Source organism: Vicugna pacos, chromosome 25 (genome assembly GCF_048564905.1).
Source record: "Vicugna pacos chromosome 25, VicPac4, whole genome shotgun sequence".
Taxonomy (NCBI): Eukaryota; Metazoa; Chordata; class Mammalia; order Artiodactyla; family Camelidae; genus Vicugna; species Vicugna pacos.
This window is the reverse complement of record NC_133011.1, coordinates 5,631,600-5,649,170: the sequence shown is the minus strand read 5'-3', so window position 1 is coordinate 5,649,170 and position 17,571 is coordinate 5,631,600. Positions and strand designations below refer to the sequence as shown.

At 36.7% G+C, this 17,571-nt stretch overlaps 1 protein-coding gene across 1 annotated transcript in view; it reads right to left on the bottom strand.

Moving 5' to 3' along the window:
- INTS8 (integrator complex subunit 8) overlaps window positions 1-13,297 on the bottom strand; it is a 39,232-nt gene extending 25,935 nt beyond the window's left edge. The window contains exons 1-10 of the mRNA XM_072949476.1: window positions 13,017-13,297; window positions 11,580-11,754; window positions 9,602-9,742; window positions 9,204-9,275; window positions 8,429-8,480; window positions 7,339-7,521; window positions 4,997-5,104; window positions 3,350-3,505; window positions 857-957; window positions 288-429 (exon numbers count right to left, since the gene is read on the bottom strand). Of these exons, the coding sequence (XP_072805577.1) occupies window positions 288-429; window positions 857-957; window positions 3,350-3,505; window positions 4,997-5,104; window positions 7,339-7,521; window positions 8,429-8,480; window positions 9,204-9,275; window positions 9,602-9,742; window positions 11,580-11,754; window positions 13,017-13,146 (1,260 nt within the window). The 5' untranslated portion in view covers window positions 13,147-13,297. The remainder of the gene's footprint in view (window positions 1-287; window positions 430-856; window positions 958-3,349; window positions 3,506-4,996; window positions 5,105-7,338; window positions 7,522-8,428; window positions 8,481-9,203; window positions 9,276-9,601; window positions 9,743-11,579; window positions 11,755-13,016) is intronic.
- Window positions 13,298-17,571: the final 4,274 nt, after the last annotated feature.

Genomic DNA, 17,571 nt, shown 5'->3' with positions numbered 1-17,571 from the left:
GAGTAAAAAATGATATAAGAAGTTGAGTGAGCAAGGACAAGACTTTTGCAAATAAAAACATTAAAGAGAGAGCAAAACAGAAGTCGATGGAGGACTAAGGAAAATCCAATGATGGAGGAGAATCAAAGAAAGACACGCAGGAGAGCACAGTGTGTCAGCTGTACCGACTATCAGCCAGGGAGGCAAGTCACACAAAGACAGAAAAGAGGGCACTGGATTTGGCAACTAAGAGGTCACTGGTAAACTCAAAGCAAAATTACAAATCAAAACAGGAAAAAAAGTCTTACCTCGAGAAGAAAGTCTATTTTCTCTTTATTAGGCCTAAGAAATAGGTGGTTAAACTGAACACTAACTGTTCTACCTTCCAGGATATCACGGACCGTGTTACAGGCACAGACTTTAAAACAGATTTCGTCTAGAGCTTCATTTCTGTAGAACACAAAAGCAGATAAACTAATTTTTTTAAATAAAAGAAAGGCATATATTACAAAACTAAATTCACAAGAATGAGCCATGTATTCTTGAGAGGTAAGATTTTAGGATATTCAGGCATACAAGTAAATACCTAAGTGAGTGGGGGAAAAAAGAACAGAAAAGTTTTAAATTTAAGGGACAATTTAACTACAGATTAGGTAACAGAATCAAATTCTACTATGTAAATTTCTCTCCCAAGTGCTTTTAAAATGGATTAGATGGAAATTCAAGTAGCTCCCCTGGCCATGTTAACTTCTTATATACTAACAAAAGTGAAAGCATTGTCACAGACATACAGGTAATTTGGAGGTACGTCTTTGATAAACCGGAAATGCACACTTACTCTTTCATTCAAAAATCAAAAAGTAATTCACTTACTTACCCCTGCTGAGCTTTCTGAAAGAGTTCTCTTAGCACTGACTGCCGGAACTGGACAGGTAAACTGAATGTTAAGTTGTCTTCAACAAAAATCTTTATTACCTCCTAGAACACAGACACAAAATTGCATCCATTTCAAAAATCATGGCAAAGTTGCTTTATTTCAAAAAAGTCTTCCCCCCAAAAAAAGTTTAAATACATTTTTAAAAATCTGTCTATAATAGAAAATACACATTGAAGAAAATCATTAAAATACCTTGCTAGGAAAATCTTCTCTTTCTAAAAATATTAAATTATATTAAAAGTAAAAATGGCACCACCTGGTCCAGTTTTTAAATTGAAGATCATGGGCCAAAAATGAGAGGTGAGAGGACAATCAACAAATAAGCAGCAATTCAGCTAAGTTATTAGAGAGATTTTTAAACTTCTCATCCACTTTAAACACTGGTTCATACAACAAACTTTAAAAAATATTAAAAATCATTATTTAAAAATAGTTCAGCTACAAACAAACAAACAAAAACAAAGCATAAATACAGGACAGAAATAGACTCATGGACAGAGAATACAGACTTGTGGTTACCGGGGTGGGGGGCGGGGTAGAGGGTGGGAAGGGATAGACTGGGGTTTCAAAATTGTAGAATAGATAAACAAGATTACACTGTATAGCACAGGGAAATATACACAAAATGTTATGATAAATCACAGAGAAAAAAATGTGACAATGAGTGTGTATATGTCCATGAATAACTGAAAAGTTGTGCTGAACACTGGAATTTGACACAACACTGTAAAATGATTATGAATCAATAAAAAATGTTAAAAAAAAATAGTTCAGCTAGAAAAAACATGGGCTAAGAAAGTATTCTACGCAATTTAAATGGTTTAAAATATATTATTTAGTGAATTACAGAAAACACTCACATTATTACAGTCTTTTTCTCAGCTCTTATCAAACAGTGGAAGAGGAGAGAAAGAAGGGGTGATTACGTGGGGAGACGGGGAAAAGGATTTCTGGGAACAGCTAAAGCTAGTAGTCAGCTCTACCACAAAAGCACTAACAAGAATGGTTTCAAAACCACAGAGCAACCACTGCTTCACCTCCCAGCAAAACATGAGCAGTGTGGGGACACACAGGGCCAAGCAAGCCACTTTACAAATGTGAGAAGACACATATGTTAAGCTGTTCAATAACTTGTTTGATCAGCACAAATATATATGTATATATACTTAATACAAAGCGAATCCTATTGCCAAAAAGAAAAAAAGCTAAATATGATTTGTAAGATACTCCTGCATATATAACTGATGTGATAAATTTCAGAGTTGCAAAAAAAAATTGCATTACACTACTGAGTTACACATTTTGGCACTTTATTACATGCAGAACAACATGTGCCTGTCAGTGAGTAATACTTCTAAGGTCTTGTTTGCACAGGTCTTACCACCGCAGGGACCTTCTTAAAGATTCTGTATGTTACTATAATTGATCCCCACCCTCCATAGACCTGTACTAGGGATACGTAACTGAAAGATCTCTAGCATTTAATTCATCTGTATCTGAAATCCACCTTCAAGAGAGTTTAATTTCTTCCCTAGGGCAAAGTAGAATTTGAGGAAAAAAAAAAAAAAAAGAAAGTAGAGAGTGGCCCACAGGGAGGGAGAGGACGTACTATCCTGTCTCTTCTTCTATTTTCTCTGAAAAGAAATAAACTCTGGTTAAGAAGAGTGAACTATAAACCTAAGCTAAAAGCCCACTTGAAGACACAAAACTAAAGATATGTTATAGGTTTGTCATTTCATGATTTCTGTTTTGAATTAATAAACAACATGAATGCACTATTCACGTTCTAGAATGAAGGCTTTCTGATAGATTTTAAAAGTACAAATTCCATATGTGTATATATATATATATATATATACACACACACAGAAAAACATACATACACATATCCAGAGGGGGCAGTAAAAATCTCAACAGAGTAACTTAAGCCCTTCTCATGGGTAAAACTGAGATGATGACCAAGCTCCCTGGGCCCTGTGATGGGTTATCCAAACCCACAAACCTACCAAAACCGCTCTGCTCACTTTCTCCTGCAGTCTTAACAACATGCAGGGGCCAGTAAGGCAGGGCTACAAGACCGTATTTTCATGTCAGACACAAGACTTTAGGCTCCTCAAAGCTAAAAGTTCTCTACCTGTAATTTTAAAAATTTAAAGTTCTGCCTACAGAGTTTCTTACAGAATGCACTTAAAATGGGCAAACTCTACAGTTTCAAGACAGGATAATATTGAGTCAATATCTGTCTGTTGCTTTGCCTTTCTCACTTGGTTCTCATAAGAAGCTTAATCATTAAAACTATTTTACAGGCCAATCTGACAGTCTGACCTGCCCCAAATCACACAACTGGTAAATGGTGGTGCCAGGATTTGAACTCAGCTGTCTGGCTCCCAGTGCTTTTCAACTGTATTGTTGTATCCCCATCACACATCTTACCTGATAGTTGCCGGATCTCAAACAAATATGGACTTGACTATATGGAGTCAATTGCTGAGATGTGCTATCAGAAGAAGGTACAAGAACATCACATGCTTGACAATAGCCAGCTAACCGCTTCTCATCTATGGTACAATGAAGAGATAATGAACCTATCTGTAAAGTAAGAGGTATAGATCATTATCCATCAGTGTAACAGAAACAACAGTCCAGCACCCACTTAGTGCATTTTAACAGTACAAGAAAATGCCAATGGAAAACTCAGGGCTAGAGGAACCGTAAAAAATGAAAAGGTTTTAAGTTTAGAGCAAGAATCAGCAAACTATGGCTCACAGGCCAAATCTAGCCTGTGGCCTGTTCTCATAGAGCCCTTGACCTAAGAACAAGTCTTATGGTTGTAAAGGCAAAAATAACCAAAAAATGAGAACATGCCACAGAAACTACAGATGGCCCACAAAGCCTTAAATACCTATTTATCCCTTCACAAAAAAAGTTTGCTGACTCCTGGTTTAGAGTTTTCAGTCCAACGTAAAAAGGTGGACATTATTATCACCCTATGTAGGTATTATAGTTCAGATATTAACAGAGTGAACACTGTTAAAAACAAGCTTTAAATTCTAAAAATACATATACTTGGCAGAGATTTAAAGGAGAACATCAAAGAAAACTCAATCTTCACTCAACTGGAAAAAACATAAATGCTTCTACCAAAACAGAAAAAAATTTTTAAAGACACACTTTTTAAAAAAATTTAAAGTTTTAAATTGCTATACTTGAAATGCCATAAAATTAGAAATCTGATGAGTTTCCCAGGCAACGTAAAATGAGGATTCCCAACAGCTCTAGCACAGATTTAAACCAAACCTCTCACACATTTCATCAACGTTTCCGGTGAAGAAAGGAAAGATTGAAGCGGCAATTTTCCCAGGTACCAGGCACACAAAGACCTAGTTATATACTTTAAAATTCATTTGTCTGAATCATAAAAAGAAAAATGCAAATAACAAACACAAGAAAAAGTTTACCCTACCAGGAATTAAAGAAATTCATTTTTTAAAAGGTACTACATTTCACACATCAAATTAACAATTAAAAAAAAAATTCACCCCTAATTGGAGTACCCTTGAAGAAATGTTCCTAAAAAGCAATTTGGTTTTATATATTACAGCCTTTAAAAAATTAGTGACTGCTGACATGGTAATTCTACTTGCAGGAATCTAACTTGAAAGTATCTAAAGTCTGAACAAAAATTTATGCGTGCAGATAGAAATTTTGCCGTTTTATAATAAATAAAAACAGTAAACAACCTAAATGCCCAAACATTAGGAAAATGAAGTAAATTACAGGATACCTATATAATAGAACAGAACTCATTTAAAATGTCTATTCAAATATTTAAGCAAGATACAAAATAGTATTCACAGCATGAGCTTAACTGTATAAAAATAAAGAATAAAAACTGGAAGAAAATAAGCTAAAATAGCAAGAGGGTATTTCTAGGCAGTAGTATTACAGATTTTTAACGTTTTCACTACTTTTTTGAATGACCAAATTTACTACAATGAACTTTTTTTATCATTAGAAAAATTAATATATACAGATGTTTTAAAGGCCTGAAAATTATGTGATTGTTGTAACTATATTTACCTCTGCAATTAGTTCTTTGGTTCTAAAAAATTTTTCTCTGGCATTTTCATAGACAGCAGAATTTGTAGAGCCTTGCTGGAAGTATGCTGCACCCAAATCGTAACACACCTAAAATGGTAATGAATACCAAACTGCTTACAATTTTTTCATGAACTTAAGAGCTGACAAAAATCAAAATCACCTTTATCTCCACAAAACAGGTACATATACAGCAAAAAACTGTTTCAATAAGCAGCGAAACAATAAATGTTCTTAGTCACAAGCAACAGAAATCAAGTCTGACTTACCTAAGCAGAAAACGAGTAAGGTTTCAGGTGCTTAAAGAATTAATGGGAAAGTCAAAGACTCAGGCTTGGAAAACAGAGGGGGAAGGAAGGCAAGCAGCCAGCAGAGGGGCCAAACGGCCCTGCGGCCATCTCAACACCAGACCACAGCTCAGGTCACCTGCAGCCGCCAGTACCAGACACCGAATGCAGCAGCTACAGTTCTGCCCAGGAATTTCAACCACACTAGTTTCCTCATTCATTCCCCAATCATCTCGGATCTAGAAATTTATTTGCATTTACACCAAACCAACACTAGTCAACAGATACTCATTTCCCCTCCAAACTCCTAAGCTGTAATAGTCTCTGGTACTCATTACCAAACCACTCTTTACTGATATGCATTTTAGATACTGTTCTGTCCTGTTCAACAAATCAAGAACAGGAATCAAGAATCTCAGCCTCTAGAATACTGCTTTGCACTATTTAATCCACACTTAAATGTTTGGCTGCTTTTCATTCTATAGAGCTTCCCCCTGTCTAGGGTAAAGGGGTGCTAAAGAAGTTAAAAAAAAAAAGTACCTACATGTATAGATAACAGAGAAAGATTTATACACACACAGACATACATATATATGCACACATATTACAGCTACATGTAATTCCCCTTTCCAGGCAAAGATGGAGTATAATACCAAAAAGATACTTTCAAGAATTACTATACTAAAAAAAGGTTTTTTTTAATATAAAAAAAAATTACAATACTAACCATTAAAACAAGTTTAAATTCTGTAGTCAAAAGGTGATCAACAGGTTACAAAAGAAAACCAAAACAAATTTGGTAATGAAGCTGCTTTGAAGGATAGTAATACTTTTGAGAAAAAATTTAAGATTTTTCTTTTGAGCCAGGTATTAGTAACATAAAGACTGCAAATGTACTTTAAATATTAACATGCCAGGAAATGACGATTACTACCAATATGCCATGCAGAAAACAGAAATTATGACTTAGCTATGTAATTAAAAGAATATTTGATAAGGTTTACCTAGCACACGTGTTTTTTAAGACTTCTGTTTTTTCAGGTTATATCATCCACTACATTGAGTATTACTAAGATTTTTAAACAGACACAGTGACTGTAAGATACGACAGTATCAGAAACCCTCCTATATGCAAGTTTCACTGTCAATTTAAAGCAGTTACCAATGGTCAGTGCCTCGCGACTCCTACTTCTACTGTATGAGACTCCATCTCATCAGGTCTTGGGAAGGTAATGTCTCTGGAATTGGCTAATCTGAAAAGGTACCTCCCAATCCTTTAAAGTCAGAGCTATTTCTGTCCCTTTCAGGAACAGGAAATAGTGATTAAGGAAGTCGCACCAACTCACACAAGGAAGAAAAGAGAACACAGTATATAAAAGGTACTCTCCTAGGGGCCCTCTTTAGGCAGTCATCAAATATTTTAATATTTCTATCATACTGAAGATTCTGTGCTAGGAAGTGAGGAAGATGCAAAAAATATACATATATTTAAAACAAAAAAAACAAACCTCAAACAGTTTAACAATCCAGCAGGGAAAAAGAAGACATCAATACATAAAATAATATCTAACAACAAACATCAACTGAAAGGAACAAAGGTACTAGGGCACAGACTTACAGAAAGAAGGCAACCTTAAAATCCTTGAAAAACTAGGTATTTCTCTAGGGGCCTATATTTTTCAAAGTTTAGCACAATTTTGATTTTTTTTTTTTTTGGTCTGAATAGATTTCTAATAATATGAATGAACAGTTAAGTCAGTTACATACTCACTACATTGTCAATATTTAAACTTTGTCCCCTAAATACAGCTTAGAAACTAGTTCAGAGTCAAAAGATGAAATGAAATTTTCCTTCCATTTCTTTTATAAAAATTTCAAGTGAGGTCTTACAAAATTCACAAATTAAATAGTCACAGTTTCAGTAGCATCTTAAGTCAAAATCAAAGGGACAAGGGCAGAAATAAATTCTAATTAAAAATACTAGGGTGACCGCATATAAGACAAAATTTGACACGCACTGACTAAATACTGAAATACCTGGCACTGCATCTCCTCAGTTCTGATTTTCAATCCAGCCGTGGAACTCTCCGTTTCTCCATTTACCATGCCGGGCTCCATGGCCAAGAAATCTAGCGTTCTCATTGTGTGGACATAAAGATCCTTGTTTAACTTAAGGGCCGCCTCTAGTACCAAAATAGAATCAGAGGCTTGTTCTTTTAGCTACAAAAATTCAACAAACAAATTATTAAGATACAAAAATGGCAGCACTGGACTATATTAACCAAAAGATATTTACAGAATACCTAGTGGCTCAGCGTACTAATCTATTTTTAAAAATGTTTCTAACATAGCAAAAGTGCAATTTTATCTGTTAAAATTAAGTTATCTTAAGATTTTTTAAAAAGTAGGTTCCTATTGTGTAATCAGAAAATACAAATTGGAAAAGATTGATATCTTTTTTTCTATAGAAAAGTTAATGAAGAAAAGTGTTTTAAAGATCTGCACTGTTCCATTGATTTATTCAAGAAATGTCTGTATGCTTCAATGTGCCAGCCATTTTAGTAGGCATTAGAGAATAATAATAAAATAATGCAGGTTTTTTGCTTCCACATTCAAAATACATTATCTGCTTTATATAGATAAGACTGCTTCCTATCTTCCCTCTCCTCTCCCAGTCCCCGCACTTTACACGATATCTCAGGCACATTGCAGGCGTTAAATAAAAAATTACAGAAATCATTGTTATATTATGGGAACTAGCATGTTTCTACTTTCATATTAACTAGAGTAATTTAAAAATTATTTTTCTAACTATAAAAGTCATTTTAAAATATACGTTTATTGTAGAATTTGTGGGGAATGTAAAAGATATCCCCTGTAAGAGTGACTTCTCAAGTCTGCTCAAGTATTGTGAAATGTTCACCCACAGAAATGGTGGTAAAGCACTGTCTTTAACATTGAAAACATGTACAATTTAGAATATTACCAAACTATGTTCTGATAGTAAAAACCTAAACGTCATTGGAGCTATACCTTGCCAACCCTTACACATCTAAGACCAGAAGTATCTACACATGCGCTATACATGCCCCAGGAGGGTTCAAGTGTAACTGATGCCAATACTCACCACTTTCAAAATATTTTCTGTTAACTCTTTCTCCTGTTGCATCTGATTCATACTAAAAAAGAAATGATTGAATGTCCAAAAGAGAAATGATCAAATGTTACTTTAAAGACTGGAAATTCAAAACTTAAGATCATTCTTGAAAGCGAGGTTGAATTTACACAAAAATGGTTTTAATGCCATTTCTTTTCATGCTTAAAAAATAAAAGCTCAGTTATGATGATGCTCCTTTATTTATCATCATTTTCTCATTCGCTTTGTGTTAAAAAGAAAAAAAAACCTTCAATTTAAAAATAAAACTTATTGGCAGCAAAAGCACATTTATATCAAAGTTAGGAACATGCTCTCTAGCTCCAAATCTGGGTAAGTTCTACCTGGAATTTAAGAATGAGGTTTACAACTCCAGATATGATCAAACAATTATAATTAACTTTTGTATTCTATAATTTCTCACATATGGAACAAATATATATTCCCTTCAAATAAATTTAATTAAATGAAAAATACCTTCGGACTTGGAGCAGTTCAGCTAACATGGAGATAAAAGGTACAATTTACAAAGTGTCCCCCTCCTTTTTCAGAGCTCTCTGCCCTAGACAGCCAAAGCACTACGTGATTCTCTCACCCTTCTAACTCCTCCAAACCCACCTTCATGTAGGCCTTCTGCTCCCCAATTTCTGCTCTATTCCTTCTGTACCAGGAGTGATTAAAAACTTAAAAAAATTTTTTTAAATTCTGATGAAAAGAGTGCCAAGTAGGGTTCTATCTGCCAACTTACACACTTAACTGAGGAGGTCCAGGTTTTGCCTGTTTGACAGGAAAACTACTTTGAACAATTGTCCTAATCGCCCTGAAGAAAAGACAAGAAAAACAAAATGTATGTAATATATTATGTCACTTCAAGTATTTTTTCAAGTATTTCTTAGAAGATTTGTAATATAAACTATCTAAAGTTCTAATTGACAGATAGTAAAAACTTTGTAAGTCATCCACGTTTGTATCAGAATGCTTTTCATCTATGCAGTCATAAATTTTCTCCACCATCAGATTCACCATTCCCAAAATCCTCCGAGAGATTGCTAGAGCAGAGAGGGTCCTTAAAAGCATAGCCCTGAAAGCCAGAGTGCAATTAAAAAGAGGCTGCCCAACACATCTTAGGTTTATGAAAACATGTACCATCTGTTGTAGAGAAGGATAGCCATGGCAGTGGTCGGAGGTAAGGTGTCCAGGTCCATGTCCACATGCTTTGTCCCAGGAGGAACTTTACTGATGCACAGCAGTTCATTCAGTAGCATATTCAACACTGGAACAGACAAACTTAAAAGGAAGAAGCAAAAGACATGCAGGCTGTATAAGCAGCACAAAACACACAATTCAGTGTCTTCGCTGAAAATAATCTTATTGTTAAAGGGCTAAATCTACACGGCCATTTTATTAACCTGTCTGAACAACTTATACCAATATACATTTACCGATCATATTTTAAAATATTTTTTAAATTTTTATTATGAAAACAGTTTAAACATATACAAAAGTAGACAGAATAATACAATGAACCCCAATGTGCCCATCACCCACCTTCAACAACAATCAACTGATGGCCAGTCTTAATTCATCTCTACTCTCACTTGCTTCCCTCCTTCCCATAATGTGAAGCAAATCTCCAATATTAAATCATCTAGGCATTTTACAATACATCTCTAAAAAATTACCTCCCAACATAATGACATTATTAGTGTGAAATCCAAAAAATTTTTTTAATTTTAATTGCTTATCATCAAATATCCAATCATTGTTCAATTTTCCAAGTGTATCATATACATCACATTTTTTTGTACACATTGCTATCTGTTCATATGCCTTTTGAGACTATTAATGGAAAAGTTCCCCTTCAGACTAAAGAATAAAAAATTTTTCAAGTTCTAACATTTAATGCTAGAAAGATGTGGTGAAAAATAATGTTTAAGTATTACTACTGAGGATATAAACTAATACAACTCTCTTAGAGTACAATCTAGCCATATGCACCATGTGCCTTAAAAACGTTTTTACTACCTGGTCAGCAATTTAATACTCTATACTAAGGATGTAACTCAAAATTCAGATAAAGTTTATGGACAAAGACATTTAAGGCCCTGTGATTTTTAAGAGTGAAAATCTACAGACTAACTTCAATGGAGGAACAGTTAATAAATTATCCATATGATGAAAAGATCTCCAAAAAATAAAATAGGGAAATGTTCATGAATTCTGCTATGTGAAAAAAAAGCCAGAAACAAAACCATACAGAGTATGTCCGCAACTAAATTTGTTTAAAGATATAGGGAAAAAACAACAAAAATGTTAAAAATACTTCTCTCCCTTCCCCTATTATTTCCTATTTTCTGAATTTCCCCAAATGTTCTATAAGATATTTCTTTTTAAATTGTGAGAAAGGAATGAAAACATATCATTGTCTTACACAATAAGGTCCTACAGGGACCTACATTCAATACCTTATAACAACCTATAATGAAAAAGAATATGTATATATATGTATGACTGAATCACTATGCTGAATATCAGAAATTAATACAACATTGTAAACCAACTATACTTCAATAAAAAAACTCAGTAGGAACATAAGAGGAAATTTTTAAAGAAAAAAATAAAATGCAATTGAAAATCCCAAAAAAAGACATCTTTTTCTAATTACACCTTTGAAAGTATTTAGTCTTAAATAATCACTGATTATAATAAGATATTTTAAAATTTGGGGAGATAGTGATTGATTTATGACCAGTAAAATGAACTGAATTATTTAATAGCGAATCATCCATCTTATATAACATCCATCATCAATTTGTATTCATTTTCTTCAGATATTTTAAAACTGTTCAGGTGTGGATTTTTCTCTAGTCACCACATCAAGAAAATAATAACAGCAATTAACTGCCTCATTACTGATGACACCGTTTATACTTTAAAAGGTGATTTACAGTCATCTAACATTCAAATCCTTTCTTACACCTTTTGAAAAATACTTGTATATTTTACCAAAAATACACAGAAAAATAATTTTGATTTTAAGAGCCAATATTATAGGGGCATAGACAGAAATAAACCAAGATATCTAAACAGCACTCAAAATAAATTTCATTCAAATCTTGTATACCTTTTCTCTAAAATGTCTAAGTCCCATTTCAAATGTGCAGCAACTTTAAGAGCAAGTAGTTTTAAAATACGATTCCTCTTGTTATCAGGCGGAGGCTGAACTTGATTTTGTTCATTAACTGAAGGTTTTGAAGCCTGTTCCAAAAACTGAACTATAAGTTGAACTGGTGCAGGATCTAGGATTTAAAAGAAAATAATTCTTGAATGTAAGTTTTAATAATGAAGATGCAAAAGGAGTCACTGTATTGGTTTTTATCCACAAAAGGAATCCAAACCGCTGCGCAGTTTTAATGACTAAAGATTATGATTTATAAGAAGTGTGCCTGGGGAATAAAGGAGAAGATCAGAAAGGGTGTAAGGAGGAAAGGATAACAGATTTGTGCAGAAGAAAGCACTTTACAGGGAAGAACATAACGGTTACAGATTTCCAGCTCAGCTGAAAAAAAAAATGTTAATTAGACGAAACAGATGCAACCTTCAGAAGCATTAACACTTAGTGGAACCTGCACCAAGTTACCTCTCTGCATGTTTCCGTCAATGCAATGAAGGACAATGTATCACTTACCTCACAGGATTACTATGAAGTCAGAATTAAATGAGATAACAGATGCGAAGCATTAAGCACAGTGCCTGGCACCCAGAAATACTCAAATGTTAGTCAAAAGCAATGAAGCAAAAGAACACAATGTAACATAGGCGGTAAAACGGCCCGAGTGAAGTACACTAACATAGCAGTCTCCACCAGTAAAGGCCAATCTATTAGACCGAACAAACCACATCTGGGTTCGAACTTCATCAGCAAAATACTATCCAAGGAACTTACCTTTTCATGCCAGTACCTCTTTCCAGAAACGGAGTTCTGAAAACTGGAGTTCTCCTTCCCTAACAGTATTCATTAACTGGGATATTAACCATGATCCTCATTATACAACCACCATCTCCCAGTTGTACAGCATTTCCTCTTTCAAAGATTTCTTTCTAATGTACAGCCCTACTTCGGAATGCATAATGAAGAGTCAGTAAAATCCCCATTGCAGAGGAATAAAACAGTTAAGTAAGAACCTAACTGCCGTCAGGATCAGCCCCAGAACAGCTGATTTCTCCCCATCTCCTCAAACTGTCCGGAGTTCTGTAAAAAGGAGGGTTCGAACCAGCCTCCCCAACCCAAGTACGCTCACAAGACCATCTCGCAGGGGATTAAACCCCGAACAGAAAAGGGGGCGGGTGCGGAAGGGCCTTTGTTTTGCGCTTTCCCTTGGTCTACCATCCCCACCACTGGCATGTTTAATGCTCAGGGAGGGCCGGGCCAGAGCTCAGCTCGGGTCCGCGCCTCCCAGGCCGCAGCCGGGTGGCCGAGAAGGCACGGGGAGGAGGGAGCCCGGCGGGCAGCGCCGGTGGCCGGGTCCCGCTCCCCTCGGGCTGCAGGCGCCGCGCTTACCCGGGCAGGGCTTGCGCAGATGTTTCTCCAGCAGCGACTCCTCCAGCAGGAACTCGAACCAGCAGGTCTGCGGCGGGGTGCAGGGCCGGCTGGAGGTGGCCGCCTCCCGGTCCGCCGCCTCCGCGCTCATCCTGCCCCCGCCGCCGCTACCCCCAGGGACGCTTCCTGGCTCCAACCTGACACTCGGACGCTGGCCCCGGGCCTCTGAAGTGCGGAACCGCCGGGAGCGAGGAAGTACTCGGAGCGTCCCGGAAACTCACACAATCCAAAATGGCGGCAAGGCCCGGCCGGAGCTGGGGATCCTGGATCCGCCTGCCTGCACCACGCCGCGCCTCTGGACCAATCGTTGTTCGAGTTGGAGAAAGAGGGCGGGACCTATCGCCAGACAGAGCCGCCTCCCGGTTGCCATGGGAGACGGCTTGCGGATGGGTAAACTGGGTCTCTGGTTGGTTTGCCCAGTTCCCTGGGAAATTCTCAGCGAGAAAATGAAACAGCCTATCTGCAGGCCTCAATGTCTTCGTAAAAGCCTGGGGACATTTCACGTTAAAACTGTGATCCTGGTAAAGTTTGTTTTCAGTGCTTTCAATTTTCACATTTCCATGTCTGATATTTTTCTCCCACTTAGGTCCTCTCAGTGGATGCGCCCTACTGTCTGGGGCGCTAGCGTCCTAGCCCCCTTTCCCGGACAACTGACGCTGGACATGAGATCCAGCTTTTTGGCTACTTCTCAGGACTAGCTCTCAATATTTAGCGCCTACCTAATTTTCTTGAAATCCTGGCTAGAAATATTGTTAATCCCATTTTACACTTATTTCCATTCTGTAATGTTCCTGTGATTTTCATTAACAAATTGACAAAAGCGTATACATAGATCCAGCACATGATTTATATATTAAGAATGCAAATCTCTCTAAACCTTAGTTTTTATATATGTAAATCAGGAATTAAAATAGTGCCTAATCTTAGGGTTAGTAAGAAAAATCAGAGGGGAAGGGATAGCTCAGTGGCAGAGTGCCTGCTTAGCATGCACAGGGTCCTGGGTTCAATCCCCAGCACCTCCAATAAAAAAAAAAAAAAAAAAAAAAAAAAGAAGAAGAACAAGATAGAGCAATTTGTTCAAAATAAAGGTGAACTTTAAAAAAATAAGAAAAATCAAAGACAGATAGCATAGGGAAATATATTCAATAACTTGTAATAGCCTATAATGAAAAAGAATATGAAAAGGAATATATAACTGAATCACTGTACTGTACACCAGAAATTAACATTGTAAACCGACTATAGTTCGATTTTTAAACAAGTAATAAAAAAAAAAGAAAATCAAAGGTGGAACTTGATGACACAGGTAAGCTTTGTAAACAAGGCCTGCTATCTAGAAACATGGACAAAAGTTAGTTAATATCACATAGTGATTTTTTTAATGTACATGATTCTAATTTTCTCCTACAAACAACCCCATTATACATCTTTTAATCAATGAAGACACTGAAGTTCCAGAGTTACCATTTGCCCAAGATTTCCCAACAAATTTGGGACTGAGCCAAAGCTTTGGTGATCTTTCCACTGTACCCAGGCTGCTTCCAACATTGGATAGAGAGGATAACACTGATGGCTTATTGTCTTTGCCAGAATGAAGAGATAAAGCTTTGATAAATTTTGGGGAAAATAAATGAAAGTGGCCCCTCCATAAGTGGAGGTAAATAAGTGCTTCGATGGCAACCATTGCCTTGTTCTTCTCTTCCTGTACCATCTGCTTTCTGGATTCTGCCCTGCCTCTTTCCCACCCTTTCATTCTGGTGTTCCCTGGGGTCCTGTTTTTAGTCCTCTTCTCACTGTAAAAACCATCCCTGGGTCACGTCCTCCATTCCTGAAAGTCTATCCTAGGCCTTGAAGTCCACAGTTTGGAAATCATGTATTAGACTAATAAAATCATGAGGACCTAAACTAATAAAATACAAACGGAAAGACTAAGTCATTATTTTCACAGAAAATTTGGCACGTACCATTCACCATCTGGGCATGAAAAACTTAGGGGAGAAAGAATGACTCCCATGTTTCTGACTCCAGTGCCAGGGTGGATGACATGTGTCTCTACTCTCTATCAGTATAGGGAAGAGCTAGGGGGCAGCTTTGAAACTCATGCTGTAAGTGATGAATATGCACCACCTGTCAGGTGTCGAAATGGAAATATCCAGTGGGCACTGAGCGCTATAACAGATGATGAGTGTACAGAAAAATAATAGCTGGTAATACTAGCAAACTCTCATTGTGAACTCACTACATGTGGATACTGATTTAAGCACTTTATGCACTGTCTTAGTTCAAGCTGCTATAGCCAAGTACCATAGACTGGTACTTATAAACAACACAAATTTATGTCTCATAACGAACAGAAATGTAGGTCTCGCAGTTCTGGAGGCTAGAAGTCTAAGATCAGGGTGCCAATATGGTTGAGTTCCAGTATCTTCAAGGGCTATTTCTATTTATAACATTTGTTAAACTAACCTGCTCCTTTAAGCTTCGACACTTCTGCCAGTGCAGAATCAATTGCTGCTCCTAAATATGGAAGAAAGGAATATAACCCATTTCTGCACTAAAATAATAGTTAATATACCCTCATACACTGGTGGTGAGACTGAAAATTGGTGCAGCCACTGTGGAAAATAGTATGGACATTTCTAAAAAACAAAAAATTAAGAATAGTACCACCATACGACCCAGCTATTCTACTTCTAGGTATTTATCCAAAGAACATGAAAACACTAACTCAAAAAGATATATGCACCCTTATGTTAATTGAAGCATTATATACAATAGCCAAGAAATGGACACAACCTAAGTGTCCATCAATGAAGGAATGGATAAAGAAGACTTTACACATAGATAGATAGATCGATCGATCATCCATAAAAAAATGAATGAAATCCTGCCATTTCTGATAACATGGATGGACCTTGAGGTTACTATGCTAAGTGAAATAAGTTGAATAGAGAAAGACAAATACCATATGATTTCACTCAAATGTGAACTCTAAAGCAAAACGAAATTCCCCCCCAAAAAATGAACAAACAAAATAAAACAAAAACATAGATACAGAGAACAGATCAGTGGTTACCAGAGGGCAAGGGGGTTGGGAGGTGGGCAAAATGGGTGAAGGGAGTGAACTATATGGTGATGGACAGTAAGCAGACTCGTGGTGGTGATCACTCTGTAGTGTATGCCAGTGTTGAACTATAATGCTATATACTTGAAACATAAAAAAAATAGCTAATATGGTATTTATCATTTGTGAACTAGGCACAGTGCCAAGTATTTTACACATGCCATCTCATTTAAGCCTCATAACAATCCTACAATAGGCAGGTACTATTAACAGTACTATGCCCATTTTATAGATAAGGAAACTGAGTCTTATAAGAGTTAAGGGACTTGCCCAGTATCACACACCTAGCTAGCAGTAAACTAGGGATCTGAGTCTCCATTTTATCTGAACCCAGAGCCCAAATTTACCATTCTTCTTCCTCAAGAAGATATCTTGCTGTTTGTTTATTTGTTTTTTAAATTGTTATAAACCTGCAAAAAAGTTTCAAGAATAGTATGAACTCTTGCAACCCCTTCATCCAGGTGTCTCAATAGTCTCCGTCACCCTCTCTTCATGAAACTTCTATGCCCCACCCTGATTCCTTGAACACCGTGAGGGTGACCAACCCATCCTGGTTTGGCCAGGACTGGTCCAGTTTTAAAAGTAAAAATCCTAGGGGAAATGGCATAGTTCAATGGTAGGATGCGTGTTCAGCATGCACAAAGTCCTGGGTTCAATTCCCAGTACCTTCATTTAAATCAATCAATCAGTCAAATTACCTCCCCCCTTTAAAAAAATAAAAGTCCTACATCCTGGCAACTCTGCCCTCTTCCAGGCAAATCCTAACACCAGACATGTTGCTGGGTAGCTACACACCCTCAATTTGCCCCCAGCTGCTTGGCTGCGGGGTGCTGACATCTCCCCTTGGAGAGGGAATATGGGAAGAAAAGCATGATAAGAAGGGAAGCTTGTAGTAATTACTAATTAATGAAATGGCCTGAAGGCTGTCAAAAAGCCTGAAAGGTACTAGAGTGCTTAACTTTAAGTCAAGGAAAAATTGGCATATGAGATGGTACCAGATTTAGTAATATCATAAGAATAAGTGAAATTCTAGCAAACACTTTTGCAAAGATGATTGATGTATTACAGAGCATCATGTAAGAGTTGTTTGCTCTGTATTTTCAATAACTATTCAGTAAGGAGTATCTGTTTTATGCTGACAAAATACAGCAGTAGCTGGCTATACCTTTCTCGTCCTTCTTCAGGAGAGTTTAAAGTATTTTCTCTTACATCCTCCCAGCATTCTTGTTCTTCAGGTAAGTCATAAAGTCTTTCCTTCTGAAAGCTGGACTCCCCCACTGACTACTATAGGAAAATAGTTACACCGGAAAAGAATGCATCGAGATATTACTGTTATGCATCCTAAAGATGAAGATTTTTTTCATAAAGGGTCTCTGAGAATCACATAAACAT